Below are 14,399 nucleotides of genomic sequence, written 5' to 3' on the forward strand. Positions count from 1 at the left end.
ACAATGAACTGGAAGCTGCAGAACGTTTTACCATTACATTATTTAGAAAAATAAGTCATTACATAGTCAAGTTGGCAACAAGAGACATCGTTCATATAATTTTAGTTGTATAATTGTCATGTGTTCTGGTTATATGAGATGAAAGTGGTAAGTGTGTGTGTCTGCTATAGGCTAGTATAGCAGGATACAAGGACAACAGCAGCTGATGATGTGTTTTGCAGTGATCTAGTGGTAGGTTTTATGTGTGTATATGTTGTGGAAGTATACAACAGCAGCCCATGATGTATTTTTTCAGTTATCCAGTGATAGGCTTTTGTGTGTGTGTGTGTGTGTGTTCGTTTTTGTTGTTGTTTGTTTTTGTGTGTGTGTGTGTTACAGAAGTATACATCTGATGATATATTTTACAGTGATCTAGCTGTTGGTTTTTTCTTTATGTATGCTTTTTCGAAAGATACGGTGACATGATGTTATATTTTTCAAAGATCTACACCCCTTTTTTTTTCTTTTTTTTGTGTGTGTGTGTGTTGTGGAAACGAACAACAGCAGCTGATGATGTATTTTGCAATGTAGGTTTTATGTGTGTGTGACAGCAGGCTACAGCCAGCCAATGATGCCACCACCAGTGCCCGGTCAGATGGGTTACCCTGGAGGGGCTGGGGGCAAGATGGGAGGACCTGGCATGGGGGGAACCCCAGTGCCCCCCCACTTCCCACAGTATGCTTCCCAGTATTCTCAGGGTGCGTATTCAAATATATATATATATATATTGGTGGGTAGATGCGGGGTTTTTTTTTGTTCAGTTATTTTTACTTTTATTTTCTGTTTTCTGTCATTTTTGTGTTTTCTTTATATTTTTGTTCTGTTTGTGTTTGTTTTTTTTTTTTTTTGTTTGTTTTTTTTTTTGGTGGTCACATTCATTTTGCGTGTGTGTGGTTGTGACCTATTCATATAGTAAATCAGATTAATTGGTTTTGCTTTACAAAAGTACTTGGTTCTCATTCGACAGTCCTTTCATTATATATGATTTTTATTTTATTTTTAAAGTACTCTTAGAATCAAAGAAGAGGTATTGAGGATGTCTACTTTTGATTACTTATTAGAATATTACTGGGGGTTTTTTCTTGGTCAGATCCTTAAATAATGTGTGTTCATTGTTTGTAGGACATCAGCAACATGTATAAAGGTGTCAGATGTCTAACCATGTTCCACATGTCGCTCCAGCTGAGGCTCCTTTGGAGTGCATTTTCCCATGTTGTCCACTGCCTCTGCTGGCCTTGCTGGATTGCCTTCATATGGTATGGAGCGCCTTGATTATGTACAGACTGCTTGAAAAGGAATGTTTTTAGATTTGTTTTATTCAGTGTGAGTGGGGGACTGTGACGGACTGAAAAAGGTTATGAATTTCAGGTTTGTGCAGCTGAAGAACTAAAGTCTCTCTCGCTGTTTTCACCATTACATTCGTTGTTCATTAGTTGGAATGACCTCTGTGTGTGTGTTTATGCAGGTGGCTACCGCGGCCAGCCGGGCATGGGAGGTATGCAGGGTCCAGGAGGCAGCTACCCCCAGGCCATGTACAACGGCCCCAGCAGTCAGATGGGGCCTGGTGGTCCTGGCATGTACAACAGCATGATGAGTCGCAGCATGCAGAACTACAACACTCCCTACGGCCCCATGAACAGTCATTACGGGGCTTACCACGGTCAGGTCCCACCTGGCCAGGGGCCAGGACCGGGTCCGGGGTCAGGGCCAGGGCCAGGGCCAGGGCCAGGTGCGGGTCACTCCAGCGCAGGTCCCATGCCCATGGGGGGGCCGGGTCAGATGATGAGTGGCCAGACAGGGATGAGTTCTTCAGGGCCCCCAGGGATCAGCATGGTGCCGGGTGGGAAAGGCGCTCAGGCTGCGGCTCAGGCAGCTGTCATTGCCGCTGCCAGCTCGGCAGGGACGCGAATGGCAGGCCGTGGGATGCCGATGTCCCCGAGGATGATGGGACCACAAGGAGGCGGGTCCCCGTCGCCTGGCATGGTGAACCACATGGGCAACCCCAGCCTGGCCGGCATGTCCAACCAGATCCAGCAGATCACGTCTAGCAGCGTGACAGGGTCGGGGAAACAACCCTCCAGCCCTGCTGGTGGTCCCTGTCCTGTTCCACCCTCCTCCACAAACAGTACCTCGACACTGGTGGACAATGTCCCCTCAGCTGTTCAGTCTGGTGTTGGTGGTGGCAGCAGCAGCATTGTTGGTGGTGGTGGTGGTGGTGAGACCACCAATCTGATGTCCCCCCTGTCTGGATCGGACACACAGGAATCGTCATCAAGGCCCAGCTCCACTGCAACGCCTGGTCAGCCGGCCGACACTGGCACCAGCGTGTCGGACATGGTGGGTTCAGAAGGGTCAGGCAGTGTGCCCGGCAGCGACTCCACCTCTGTGGACAGCGGTTTCCACTCGGCAGCTGACCACAGTGAGAAACCCCCCTCGGAGTCCCTCCCCCTTCACTCGTCCTCCCCTCTGAATGCGGTGGTCCCCCCTTTGGCCGGTGGTGGACCAACGGAGGAGGAAGCTAGTCAGGACGGCCTGTGCAAAGCGATGAGCAGCACCTCCTCTGCTTCCATCCCCACCAGCCTGCATACATCAACCACCACCACCACTGTTACCAATGGTAAGAGATGGTAGAGACTGTATTAGAATTATGTGCATGAAACTCCCAACTTGCTCTCTTCCTTAGAACTCTACAGTGCAGAATAATAATTAATATTGTATGAAGCATCTTTCCCAATAATGTCCTTTTTTTTAAAATCTGAATAAAATTATTTTTGGTGGGGGGGGGGGGTGTTATGTAAATGCAGAAGGGGAGTTGCTTTTTTACATACACCATTAAGAGACAGGGGATAACACAGAATGAAGATTACTTTCGTTCAGATTTGGTTGAGACCTGTTGAGGAATAGGACTTACGGTTTTAATGGAGATTTTTTTGTTCATTGAACTCTCAGATACAAATGAATTACCAAACTGAATTAGGGTTTTCCTCATCAAAAGTGAGTTTTGTTTCACAACCTACAGATTTTATCAGCTTTCTCTATTTGTAATTTTTATAGACTCATCACTTGTCTTTTGTTTTATCATCATACTTTAGTGAGGAGGGTAACAGAAGGGATCTGTTCTGTTCTGTGCAGCGTCTGTAGACATAATGGCGACGCAGAGCATGTCCATGGCGACAGGCAGCCAGCAGAGTGCGGGCAGTCAGACCACCGCCTCCCTGCCCTTCATGAAGACGGGCGGCCCTGCAGCAGCCAGCTCCCTGGCCACCCCTTCCTCCGCCCCCACCCCTAACGGCCCCCACTACCCCCACCCCCACCCTCACCCTCACCCCCACTCCCATCCCCACCACCAGGCCATGGGCTACCCCTCGATGGGTCCTCGGGGGCCGGGCCCCATGGGCGGCTACCACCCCCACCACATGATGGGAGGGTACAGTGGTGCCCCCCACCACCACCAGCACCCAGGTGCCTCCCATCATCCCATGGGGGGCATGGCCCCATATGGTGTGGCGCCGTCTGGCGGCATGAGCCCAGGGAACATGCCTGGGACCGTCCCACCCGGGGTGATGCGGGCTGGTGGCATGCCTGGTAACATGCCCTCAGGAAGCATGCCCTCAGGGAGCATGCCCTCAGGGAGCATGCCTTCTGGGAACATGCCCAACAGTCTCCCTCCAGGGAGCATGGCTAGCGGCATGGGTCCTGGGAACATGCCGAACCACATGCCTCCTGGTGGCATGCACGGTGGTGATGTGGCTACTGGAAACGTGCCCCATGGCAACATGGCTCCGAGCAGCATGCCCAGCAACATGCCTCCGGGGAACACGCCCAACAGCTTGTCTTCAGGTGGCATGCCTCCAGCCAACATGCCTCCGGGGAACGTGCACCCAGGGAACTTGCCTCCGGGGAACATGCCTCCAGGGAACACGCACCCAGGGAACATGCCTCCAGGGAACACACACCCAGGGAACATGCCTCCAGGGAACATGCCAAACAATCTGCCGCCGGGGAGCATGCCCGGCAGCAGCATGCCCTCAGGGAATGTTCCCCCGGGCAGCATGCCCAGCAGCATGCCAGCAGCTGGAGGAAGTGGAGGAGGAGGCATGCCTAACAGTCACCCTCACCCCCACCATGGGGAGGCCATGGGCCCTGGAGGAAGCAGCATAATGAAAGTGGCCATGAGCAGAGGAGGAGGGATGCCGGTGCAGAACCATATGGCACAGTCCAACACCAACAGCCTGCCACCAGGGGGCGCCCCCAACCACATGCCACCTGGGGCCATGCCTGGAGCTGCACTGCCTCAGAGGGGAGGCATGGGTGACATGAACAGCCACTCCATGGGACCGTCTGGCATGATGCCACAGAAGAGCTTCGCCCCGCAAGTTCCGGCTGTGTCCGAGGAGCCGCCGCCAGTGCCAGAGAAGAAAAAGAAGGTATGTTGTGGTGTGGGAAGTGATTAGTGGTGAAAAACGGTGTCGTTTTTCCTTGTATTATCTTTCTCTCTCTTTGTCCTCTTGATAACTTGTGAAGTAGCTGTGACTCATCTGACCATACTGTGATGTAAAGTCTCCTGTCTTCTGACACATTAATACTTCTGTATGTGTTGGTTTTCTTGTTATTCTTTCTTGTTGGTATTATTCCTTGTGTCCGGACTTGAACAATCAGGAATACAGTCACTTTGTCATGCATTGGTCTGTCTCTGCAGGCTATCTGTTGAAAAAGGGTTAGCTTTTTTCTCTCCCCTAGTTAACTAAAAAGAATACACATCCTTGGTATATGAATACAGTACCATAATCTTAAAAAGAAAAAGTTATCAGTTGGTATTATACATCTTAGCTGTGCAAGCATTGTTTATGAAAACGAATGCTGGATACGTTTTAAAAAGACAAAAAGTGATAAATGATTATAGCTTGTACTGCACGACAGAGATATTGTCTTTCGGTCACTTACACTAATGCTTACTCTGCTGTCAAGTATATTGTCTTTTTTTTTCTCTCTCTCTTCTTTTTTTTTTTTTTTTAAATCTCTCAGTGAATGTGTTAAAAGTTAGATGACAATCTGACAGTCTGCTGTATTATAATCAGCAAGTTCTGGCACTCTTTGAAATGGTGTGTAGGTACCCCTAATCTGTTTATATATAATGCCTCCAAATAGATAGTTTGCCTCTTTTTTTTTTTCTTTTTTTTTTGCTAACAAACACTTCAGATTTAATGTAGAAACCTTTTCCAGTGAACTGGGTTTTTTTTTTTCTTATTAGATTATCTTGTAGCTTGTGTCACAAGGTTTCATTGCTCTTGACATCTCCTACAGTGACTTAACAACTTTTCCTGGTGTGAAGTCCTTCTTCGTAGCTTTGTGCCTGCTCTTGTCTCTTGTTGTTCAGTTATCTTTATTATTGTGATTTCAGGAGGGTAACATTAACGTTTGAAATTCATGGAGGTTGTTTCTGGCTCTTTAAAAACACCATTTTAAGTCACCTCATTTCTGGGACACGATGCAGAACTTTTCCCTGCACTCACTCTCACACTCACACAGTGCACAAAAGAAATGGGACTTGACATTGTATTGTGACTAACTGCTTCTGTCTCTTTAAATTCTTTCAATGAAGGTTCTGAATAACTTCAGTAAGGTAACATAACAGTATCTGTTTGAGCTTTGTTAAGAGTTTGGTGGTCTTGCAGTTTATGATTGTTCTTTTTTTTCTTTTTTTAAAAAAATCATTGTTTTAGTGTTTATGATTTATATTATAAGAAATAAATTGACAATTGCTTAGGGTTTTCAAAACTAGGAAAACTGTGTATTAAGTAGGTTTTTTTCTTTGCCCATAGTTATCAGTAGCTAGAGCTATTAATGTTTGGTCTGGTATAGCGAAAGCAAACAATTTTCTTTGAAAATTTACATTCCACTTGGCAAAGCTATTTTTTATGGCTTGTAAAATAGTAATGATATATAGTATAAAGATGAAAATTGTGATATCAAAATCAAAATATGATTTAATTTAATTACAACTTTGGTTTTTGTAGTAAAACACAAATGGAGAATGACTATAATGTTTTGCATGCACAGCATTCATGTGTATGAACAACTTTCACTTTTTTTGGCTTAGTTTGCAAACAAAAATTGTATAAATCAGATTATAATAGTTTAGTTTGTCATTCCCAGTCCCTTGCATTCAGATTGAAGAAAAAGAGAAATTAGTGAATTAGATTGGATTTTGTTTATTTTATTTCGTTTCTGTTGAAAAGGCACTTGACCAGTTGTTGGTTTTGGTTTGTTTGTTGATATGATAATTACTTTAGTACTGCTTTCTCTTTGAGGCACATTTAAAATGAAATGAAATAAATGATTGAAGCTTTAGTTAAAAATGAAATGAAATAAATGATTGAAGCTTTAGTTTAAAATGAAATAAATGATTGAAGCTTTAGTTTAAAATGAAATGAAATAAATGATTGAAGCTTTAGTACTGTCCCCACATCTCAAAGTAAGTGGATGTTTAAAGGAAACCATTTTTACTCAGCTATGGTTGAGGAAAACATTATTTATTAGGATGATATTGGTCCTTAATTGTCATGATGTGTATCAAGACCTCTTTCATTTGCAGTGATGAGAATTGTTATTGATTTGTATGGGTACTTAAATTCTATCATGTATGTGTTGGGGAAGGTTGGTGGGTGTGGAAATAACTTGAGACTCCAATCTTACCTCAAGAGAATCCAACATCAACATGCCTTTCTTCACATAGTTTGATAAACTGATTTATTTATTCATATGTTGTTTTTTTCTTGGTGTGCTGTCAGTGTGTGTGAGAGCGTGAAGGTGTGCACATTGCGTGAGCGTGAGATCCTGTGTATGTTTCTATGCTTCCATATTTCATTCTCACCCACTTGACACCATTGCGTTTGAAGACTTAAGTGTTGCTCCTGCCGTTTTTAGGATGAAGGGGTAATGGTTGGTGCTGGCCCCTCGTATTGTGAGGACTATGAAAATTCCAGTAGTCCAGGTTGGCCAGGCATGCCTGTAAGTGGGACGGGATTGTTTTTGGAAACCCCTTTGTTGTCATTGGGAGCAGTTTGCCATTTTGTTTATACCCAATCCTTTGCCCTCCTTGCATTCAACTTCCCTTTGACTTTTTTTTAATTATCTTTTTTTAGTTTTCCGATATTCATTTTGGTTTTTGTACCTTTTTTTATTTTTTATTTCCAATTAATTTTTAATTCAGCCTCCAGTTGTTGGGAATGGTGTTGCGCCTTTTGTACTCCCTCCCACTGTGTCCAGTGACCCTAGTCCGTTGTGCGGGGTGAGCTGTTCTGACATTCGATGTGACCCAGTAGGTCTGTGTTGTTCTTGATGGCGTAACTGCACGCTACTCGATGGTTTCGGCTGTCAGCGACAATATTTATCAACAAGCCTGAGAACGCTGTGTGTTGTGGTGGTGTTGTTGAGTATGATCTGGTGTGTAAACGGTATGTTATCCAAGAAAAAAAACAAAGATTGAGGAGAAGGAGGAAATATGTGGCTTCAGTATTTTTTGCTGGATGTTTAGGCAAACTAATGCAGTAATTCACACTACTAATTGTGTGGGTTATATTCATATATTATTGAATTATTTGAGTCCCTCCAGTATTATTTGACGTCATCCACTGTGGTTTTAATGATGCTACTGACTCTGTAGTTAATGCTCAGCTTATGATAAATCTCAGCTTTTGTCTGCTTGTTGCCTTGCCTGTTTGTTTTTTTGTGTTTGGCTTGGTTGTATTTTCAGTGTTGTTAGCTTGCTTCACCTTGTTTTCTTTGTGAAAGGAACTTTTAAAAAACTTAAAAAGATGTTGATTATTTACTATACTTGCAGGCTTTTTTTTAATAATGCATGAATGGATTTTGATTTTTTTTTTCCAGGCCTTGCTGTTATGTCAGTGTAACTGTGTATACAGTATGTTTTGGGTTCCTTAGTCAATTTTTTTATGATCCAGTATTTTTTTTTGTTTCATTGCCTTCAGTTCATTCTTATACTTGGTGTATTTTGTATGATTGCGTTCTTTTATTTGAAAGTAGGTGTTTTGGTAAAAATACATGTATGATGTGTATAATGTGTACTGACTTTGATATTATTCATAAAGCCCATTCATAGTCGAATGATTTTCTTGTAACACAGTGCTTGTTCTCATTTGTGGTTGATTTTTGATGAAATTGTTATTTGAATTAAACATACGTAGAATTATAAAATGTACTAAATTAGATTTTTTGATACTGAATTTTGTAAACATGAAATGCTGTTTGTGTATGTGAGAGAGAGAAACATGCTTTTGCTGACAAGTTTTTGCTGAAGGAAAAAATCTGGAAATAGTATAATTCCATATGTGATATAACTAATTTGCCACTCACTTCTATATCTTAAAAAAAAACTGTCTTTCCCTCTTTTTTTTGTAGTGATTTAGAATTTTAATGTTTGCTTTACATCTGTTTCTTTTTTCTCTTTTATGTAGTTCGCCGTTTTCAATTGTTTGCATTTCGATACAGTTGTTTTTGTAGAGTATTTTAAAAACAAAACAAAAAAAAAACCACACACAAAAAAGGATCTTACATTTTGAGAATATTCAAAAACTTTAAAAAAAAAGTGTTGCCATGATTTAAAGTTTTCACTTATATAAAATAAAAGTGACTGAGACATTTGTGGTCATTCACTGATTGAGTGTAACTTGACTGAAAATGTTTCTAAGTAAAGATGGAATTTCTGCTTGTGATAATTGTGTCTGCTAAAAATATTAAGAACATTACCTTTATTTTAAAAAAGGACAATTATTAGCTTAATTGAAAAAAAGAAATTGTGTGATAGGTGAATTATGACATGAAACTGCATTCTTTTTTTGGTTTTATTTATTTACTTGTCTTGAAACTGAGATGTAGAAATGTTTTTATGATGAGTAAATATTTGGCAAGCAGAAATTTTGCTTTTTAATCTGAGTTACACATTAAGTTCAAATTTTACAAGAGAGAGTGCTTATTCATCGGAAGCATTCTGTCATAAAGTCACACATACTAATCCCTTTGTTGAAACTAAAGCCAAGTGTTGTGCTTGTTGAAGAAATCTTGAGCTGAATGTATACCCATTACATTGATGTGTGGTTGGGTGACAACAGAAAGCCAGCGATGTGACTCGGCTGTATGACATGGGCAACGAGAGAGACCGTCGGCCCTTTCTGGACCGGCTGTTTGCTTTCTTGGAGGAGAAGGGAACCCCCCTCACCACTATGCCCTGCATCAGCAAGCAGCCCCTTGACTTGTTCACGCTCTACAACTGTGTCCAGGAGAAAGGCGGAATGGTTGAGGTAGGTGATTTGAAGCTGTTGTGTTCAGTGCTGTGCTCATTCAGACCTGCCAACCCTTATGTTTCGTAGTTGTACTTGATTGTCACTCAGATGTTCTTGATTCAGCTCTTTTGCTTGCCAGAAAGAAATGTGCTTTTGCTAAAAATAAGAGTTCATTTTGTGATTATTAAGTGCATAGCTGCCTTATGGATGGCCTGTAGAGAGAAATAAACAGACGTTCCAGTCAGCAACGTCCAACCTCATTTTTACCATTGTCATGTTGAAGCCTGTGTGGGACACAGGTTGTTATCTCAAGAAGCTCTGCTTGTGAATGAATTTCCTGCCTTATGAGGAAGAAAAGTATGTGGAAAGAAATGTGTCCTTTCACTGAGGGTGTGACACGGAAAAGATGACTGTTATCTTCCAAATATTTCTCTCTGATGCTGAGAATTGTCCTCTTTAGTTCATTCAGAGGTTGGCAGGTCCGGTCTTTCCATCTTCTCAGCATTGCTTTGTTGGAACAGTGTTGATTACACATACAGACCAACTGTATGACTGGATGTGACATTAACTGTAAAAGGAAAAATTGGACGAGAGCTGTTGAAAGTGAAGAGACTGGATACAGAATGAACTGTCATCTGTTGTGAAATTTGTTGTTTTGTGTGTGACTAATACATATGCACGCAAACTTAGTCAATTATGCCATGCTCAGTTAGCAGTATGTGCTAGTCTGTAAAGCATTGTCTGATGTTTGTTGATAAGCATGTGTTTTAGGATTAATTTTTACTGAAACATTTGTTTGGGGGAAATGAGAAAATAGGACTAGGAGTGTCTACGAATGTATTATGAGTAAATACACAACAGCAAATCATTTTTCTCAAATTTCCTCCAGTTTTAAGAATCGATTTACGTGCAGCACCATGTGAAAATCAACTTGATCTTTTGATTTTAGAATTGTCTTTCTTTGATAGATAATATGAACATATTCTTCATTTTTCACCCTATCATTTTCAGGTGAATAGGGCAAAAAGATGGAAGGAGATGTGCTCCGTTGTGAATATTGGCACATCCGCCAGTGCTGCCTTCACACTGAAGAAGAACTACATCCGTTACCTGTTTGGCTTTGAGTGCAAATACGAACACGGTGGCCTTGACCCTGCGCCCATTCTTCAGGAGATGGAATCTCACACAGAGAGAAAACGGGAGCCCAAGAAACGAGTGCCCTCACCAGGTAAGAGGGGAAAAGGTTACACATGAACTTGCCATACATTTTGGGTTAAAAGACTGCTTATAACTGATGTCTGAAGTTGTATGTAGATTTCATTTCCCTGGTCTGTTTTGGTCTTACTAGGCAGAGACAAACTTGAACAACATTTTGTGTGTCAGTTATTTGGTATTTACAGTGTCACATAGTAACCTATTGTTAAGTATTAGTTTCTCTGTAATAACTACGAGCGCATTTACATAATTTTTAAGTGGTTTTTCCTTTCACAAACAATAAAACATGCATGCTTTTTTGGTCTGTGTTAGGTTCCCAGAGCTCCCAAGATGCCTTTCAGCAGCCACCAACCCCCAACAGTCAGATGATGGATGGGGGGTACCAGGGAGGTGGAGGAGGCATGCCCCCACCTTACATGCAGGGCCCGGATGGGCAGATGGTTCCCACGAGGATGGGGGGTCACGGTCCGGGCATGATGATGCCCAACAACATGATGGGAGGCCACTCTGGCATGATGCCGCCCCACCCTGGCTCTGGGCCGGGCATGATGGGCCATGGGCCCCCCTCCAACATGATGATGAGTTCAGGGATGCCCAGTTCGGGTCCGGGCCAGAGCATGATGGGAGGAGGCCCCATGGGTCCACAAGGGGGGATGATGAACACTGGCAGCTCCATGATGGGACCTGGGGGCATGATGGGTCCTGGTGGCATGCACATGGGAGCCAGTGGCTATGGGTCAGGGGCACCCCCCAGCAGCATGATGGGCCAGGCATCCACCAGCAGCAGCATGGGGCCCAGCCCCGGCCCGCCCATGATGGCAGGGAACAGCAGCAGCAGCAGCAGCAGCGGCACCAACACCGCGCCCAGTCCTGGCCCTGGCACGGGGGGCATGGTTCCTGCCCCGCCCACCAGTAACAGCATGACCCTTCCTCCCCCCAGCAGCACCCCCAACTCCAGACCCCCTACGGCGGACAGCGTCAGCGTGCAGGACCCGTTTGCTGACGAGCCAAGCAAGTCATCCAGCCCCGCCACCTTCCAGCACCGGGCGGGGGGTCCCACCCCCAGCCCCACCCCCGGGGGTTTCCCCTCGCCGGGCCCCCCCACCACATCAGGCGCCTCTGGCTTCGGGAGTCGCCCGTCTTCCACATCGAACCCATGTGCCAGTCCTTTCCTGAGCAGTCCCGCCAGCGAACAAGGTCCTGTCAGTTTCCGTCGCTCCAGCGAGAGCTTCCAGTCCGGTTCTGTGGGTATGTTCCCAGGCCGCTCAGAGGGTGCTCGGTTCCCATTCAGTCATGAAAGGTGAGAGTCTGTCTGTGTCTTAACTTTTTTGTTGTTTTTTTGTTGTTGTTGTTTGCTGCACCATCATCTGCACCGTTTCAGTGGCATTACTCCCACACCACTCATTTAGATTCCTCCATACATGGCCACACCCAGGTTTGTCCGTCACGGTTCCAGCGTCGGCAGTCCACAGGGAATCATCGATGTTAGGTCGCCAGGAGGCCACACACCAGAGGAGACCCTGCACTGCTGCTGAGTCACTTCGTTGGTGCTCAGTGGTGCCTGTTCTGATTCAACATACTTAGGACACCACCTACTAAGCCCCCTACTAACAACAGTTTCAGTTTCAGTAGCTCAAGGAGGCGTCACTGCGTTCGGACAAATCCATATATGCTACACCACATCTGCCAAGCAGATGCCTGACCAGCAGTGTAACCCAACGCACTTAGTCAGGCCTTGAGAAAAAGATTCCCAAGCAGGGTACTAACAACAATAATGGCTTAGTCACGGAGCCAGAGTGAGTGAGTGTCCCCCCCAGGGTGGAGACCGCCACCACATCCCTCAAACAACAGCCCCTCGTGAATCGGCCGACACTGAAGACATTGACAGGACTCCCTCAAGTACAGAAGTGGAGGGATATCGAAACTGAGGTCACCATGAGAGCAGGGCATGAAAGGCCACAGACTTTGAGACTGATGATGTTGAAGGAGGAAGAGGATGACTATGACGATGATGATGTTGCTATGGAGGTCCATTTTGGTTTGGGACTGCGTGACAAGGCTGTACTCTACGCTTGTCATGATGTCCCAGCGTTAACCAGGCCTGAGAGATACAGACACTTGCAGTGTTGGTCATGTAATTAGAGCAACACACCCAAAGATGCATCCTTGAAGTGGATGACACTCGACTGGTCCCAGTCTGCCTATTTAAGCCCACAGCACACTTAACTCTGGGTAGGAGCCAGCCATGGGCCGAAAAACCCACCTCCGCTGGGATTCGAACCCGCGTCCTCGCAGCCGTCAGTCCGCAACACTTACCACTTGCCACGGCGGCTGGTTTTTGTTTGTTTCTTTATTTGTAAAAAAGGATACTGACTTGCCACTATTCAGCTGAAAGAACATGCATAGATAAACAACATAACTGTGCTTCAGTCATTCAGTCTACAGTCTGGTCTTGTGAAAACAGGATGCTTTAACATATTTGTGTATGTGTAGGTATGTTTAGATTGGTGTAGTTTGAATGCATACGTACCTCTGAAAACGAAGTGTGGCTGCCTACATGGCAGGGTAAAAATGATTATACACGTAACAGCTCACTTGTAGTTGTACATATGAGTGATTGTGGTAGTTGCATCCCACAAATGTAGAATGAGAAAGCATAAATTTGTGCATGGAACTTGAGGCCAGGTGCTCTATAAATTTAATTGTTTTTATTTGTTTTGTGTTTTTAAGTTGGGATGAAATATAACTAAGCTATTTCATAGTGCTCCCATGGAATTTGGTTTGATCTGTGATACCACACTTAACTTAATTTATCACTTAAACAGAAGTGCATACAAAGGTGTTTACATTTTAGTGGTGCCAATACAGCCAGGAATAGCAGTTGATGTGTGATACCAGGTACATGTCTTAAGTTCCAGCCACCCAGGACAGCAGTACCGCCCTGGCTCAGACAGTTCGGAGCCTGGGTTCACACCTCGCTTCCCTGGACAACAGCCTCCCTTTCCATCTGGGGGCCCTGGGGAAGCCTTCAACAGCACACATCCCTTTCCTGGCCAGGGCCCAGGGTTCGGACCCCGCATGCCTGGTCAGGAACACTTCAGTGGCTTTGCCGGGGTGCGGCCACCCATGAGTCATGAAGGCTCCTTCTCTGGTCCAGGTGGGTGATGAGAATGTCGGTGATGTTACAAGTACCTGTTCAGTCAGCTGTCAGCTGTTTATCTTTTCCAGAGATAGTGAAGTGTTCTTGTAGGTTGAGGTTACAGGGAGAGAGTGTGGAGGGGATGAGGGGGGGGGGGGGATGTTTGGGACAGGTTGTCATGCAATGAATGCTAGAGTTTTGATGAGAAAAACTGACATGAAGGACATGGGTTTATGGTTACATTTTGCAACAGATGTGTTTATTTCAGTCTAACATTTGCATGGAAATTTTGCCTCTCCATAAATCTATTATTTCCAAAATATTTTAGCACTGGTTTGATGAATTAAAGAATTTAGGTAAGGGGAGGGAGAGAGGGAAATTTGATTTAAAAATCAGATTAGAAAATATTGCCAAGAGAGCAGAAATGGTTATCATTTTATGATGTACACCTGTCTGTGAAAGGAACTGTCTCTTGCAGCAGCTTGGGTACTTTCTCTTTGTAATTGTGTACTTATGGATTAATATTGAAAGTAAAGTACACAGCAATATTTTCTGCTTTTGATTTTTGCTAATGTCTTGAGCACCTATTAGAGGACGCTGAGAAAAACTGGATACCTTTTACTTAAGTTTTGGGCAGTTGCTGCTGAAATTATTTTGCAATGTCATTCTTCGCTGCTTTATTTTGGAATGAACCTGCATGTTCC

The 14,399-nt window shown here is 44.2% G+C and overlaps 1 protein-coding gene across 10 annotated transcripts in view; it reads left to right on the top strand.

Annotated features, from left to right (window-relative positions):
- The window catches only part of LOC143282705 (trithorax group protein osa-like), a 60,079-nt gene that overhangs the window by 34,514 nt on the left and 11,166 nt on the right, over positions 1–14,399 (top strand). For 7 of the 10 annotated variants that reach the window (XM_076588400.1, XM_076588404.1, XM_076588401.1 and 4 more), the window contains 8 exons: positions 591–737; positions 1,505–2,656; positions 3,172–4,466; positions 6,967–7,050; positions 9,171–9,359; positions 10,353–10,569; positions 10,869–11,856; positions 13,469–13,713. In XM_076588400.1, the coding sequence (XP_076444515.1) occupies positions 591–737; positions 1,505–2,656; positions 3,172–4,466; positions 6,967–7,050; positions 9,171–9,359; positions 10,353–10,569; positions 10,869–11,856; positions 13,469–13,713 (4,317 nt within the window). Of the gene's footprint in view, positions 1–590; positions 738–1,504; positions 2,657–3,171; positions 4,467–6,966; positions 7,051–7,252; positions 7,331–9,170; positions 9,360–10,352; positions 10,570–10,868; positions 11,857–13,468; positions 13,714–14,399 lie in introns of all 10 variants that reach the window. The other 3 variants (XM_076588403.1, XM_076588402.1, XM_076588405.1) reach the window with 3 other exon arrangements.

Source organism: Babylonia areolata, chromosome 6 (assembly GCF_041734735.1).
Source record: "Babylonia areolata isolate BAREFJ2019XMU chromosome 6, ASM4173473v1, whole genome shotgun sequence".
Taxonomy (NCBI): domain Eukaryota; kingdom Metazoa; phylum Mollusca; class Gastropoda; order Neogastropoda; family Buccinidae; genus Babylonia; species Babylonia areolata.